Below are 1,650 nucleotides of genomic sequence, written 5' to 3'. Positions count from 1 at the left end.
CCACCCCCCGGGGGGGGGGGCAAGCAAGGCCTGTGGGGCAGTTCTCCTCCGCAGACTCCGGAGCCGGCTTCCCTCTCCCCCTCCCGCCCAGACCCGCAGCCTGAGAAACCTCAGAGGCGCCCAGCTCAAAGCAGAAGGCGCCCAGCACCCGTGGCCTCCGTTCAGGACTCGAGGTCCCTCCAAACGCACAGGCCCAGGCCTGAACTCTGACGAGCCTGGGGAGAGGCAGGGTGGCAAGCAGACCCGACCCGACCGTGGCTGGCTTGGCGCTCGGACAGACGGTGCCCCCCCCCAACCCGGCCAACGGGGCAGCCTTTCCCCGGCTCCACCCCCCCCCCCGCATCGCTCAGCCTCGCCTCCTCCGAGGGGCGGCCGCAGCGAGTCCAGACCTGAGGCGGAGGCCGGCCTTTCCTGCCCCCAGAGGAGGGCTCAGGGGATGCACCTGGAAGACCTTCTGCACGCAGAGCCCCTATATGCTCCACCACCACAGAGCGGCAGCCTCGTCCGGCAGGAGGGCACCCGTGTGCATGGTGTCCCCACCGAAGGGCCCTGCACACCTCCACCCCACACGGCCCCGCCAGGAAGTCAGGAAGGTCCACACACACCTCCCCTTTCCTCCTCTCCCTCCCGCCTGCAGCCACGCAGCAGCGCCCTGAGAACCCACCGCTGGGCTGGGAAAGCTGCTTGCGGGATGGGGGGGCAGAGAGGCAGGCAGCGCTCCCAGCAGGACTCCAGAATCCCGTGCCCCCCCCCTCCCCGACAGGGGCGGGCAGCGTCCTCCCTGCGGCCGGGGCTCGGACAGTCTGCGCGTGGCCTCCCTGCCAGCAGGTACCTTTTGCTGAATGGTGGAGTGTTTTTGCTCCATCTCCCTCTTCTCCCGCGCAGCATCCACTGCCAGCCCGTCCAGCTGCAGGAAGGAAGGGGGGAAAGGGCACTTCAGGGGAAAGACCTGCCGGGAGCCCCTGCCCCACCCCCTCCAGAGATGTACCTGGACGCCCCCGCCCCCCACCCCGCCCTGCCTGCCTGCCCTTCGCTGCTCCCGTCCCAAGGAGCTCTCCTGCCTATGGTGGGGCAGGAGGCCTGTCCAGTTCCCTGCCTCCCCTCCAAGGAGCCGGCAGCTTCCAAGAATAGCAGTGGTGCCAGGGACACGCGGCTGGTGCATCGCGCTGGAGAAAAAAGATGACTCATGCGCCCAAGCAGCCAGCAGGCCAGCAAGCCGGCTGGTCGGCCAACCGCCCCCCCCCTTCTCCCTCCTTCTAGCAGCAGGAGCCCTGAGCCAGGAGCAGGCGAGAGGACCCATTTCTCAGGCGAGAGTAGCACCCGGGCCTCTGGCGCCTTCTCAGGGCAGGGGGGAAACTGGTCCCGGTGGAGGAGGTGGTGAGCCTTTCAAAGGCAAATTGGGGGGGGGGGCTTAACCCCTTCCAGTCCCACTCGGCTCCACCAACCGAAGGGCAGGTCCCCGGCCAGGAGAAGAGGAGCAAGGCCCTTTTCGTCCCCGTCCCCCTTGCAGGGCTCTAAGGTGTGTGTGGGCAGCCGTGGCTGGGCGGTGGGGGGCCTGCCGGGGAGGCGGGAGGGCAGTCCCAGCTCTCTTGAGATGACAGGTTCTCACCCAGGGCAGGTGCTGGAGAGAAGACGGGGGGGGGGGGGGGG

The 1,650-nt window shown here is 68.9% G+C and overlaps 1 protein-coding gene across 1 annotated transcript in view; it reads right to left on the bottom strand.

The window, feature by feature from the left end:
* Window positions 1-1,650, bottom strand: part of ACAP2 (ArfGAP with coiled-coil, ankyrin repeat and PH domains 2) — a 45,603-nt gene that overhangs the window by 23,874 nt on the left and 20,079 nt on the right. The window contains exon 9 of the mRNA XM_015429069.1: window positions 833-907. Within this exon, the coding sequence (XP_015284555.1) occupies window positions 833-907 (75 nt within the window). The remainder of the gene's footprint in view (window positions 1-832; window positions 908-1,650) is intronic.

Source organism: Gekko japonicus, unplaced genomic scaffold (genome assembly GCF_001447785.1).
Source record: "Gekko japonicus isolate JY-2015 unplaced genomic scaffold, Gekko_japonicus_V1.1 scaffold1727, whole genome shotgun sequence".
Lineage (NCBI taxonomy): Eukaryota > Metazoa > Chordata > Lepidosauria > Squamata > Gekkonidae > Gekko > Gekko japonicus.
The sequence above is the reverse complement of the archived record's forward strand: the minus strand, read 5'-3'. Positions and strand labels throughout refer to the sequence as shown.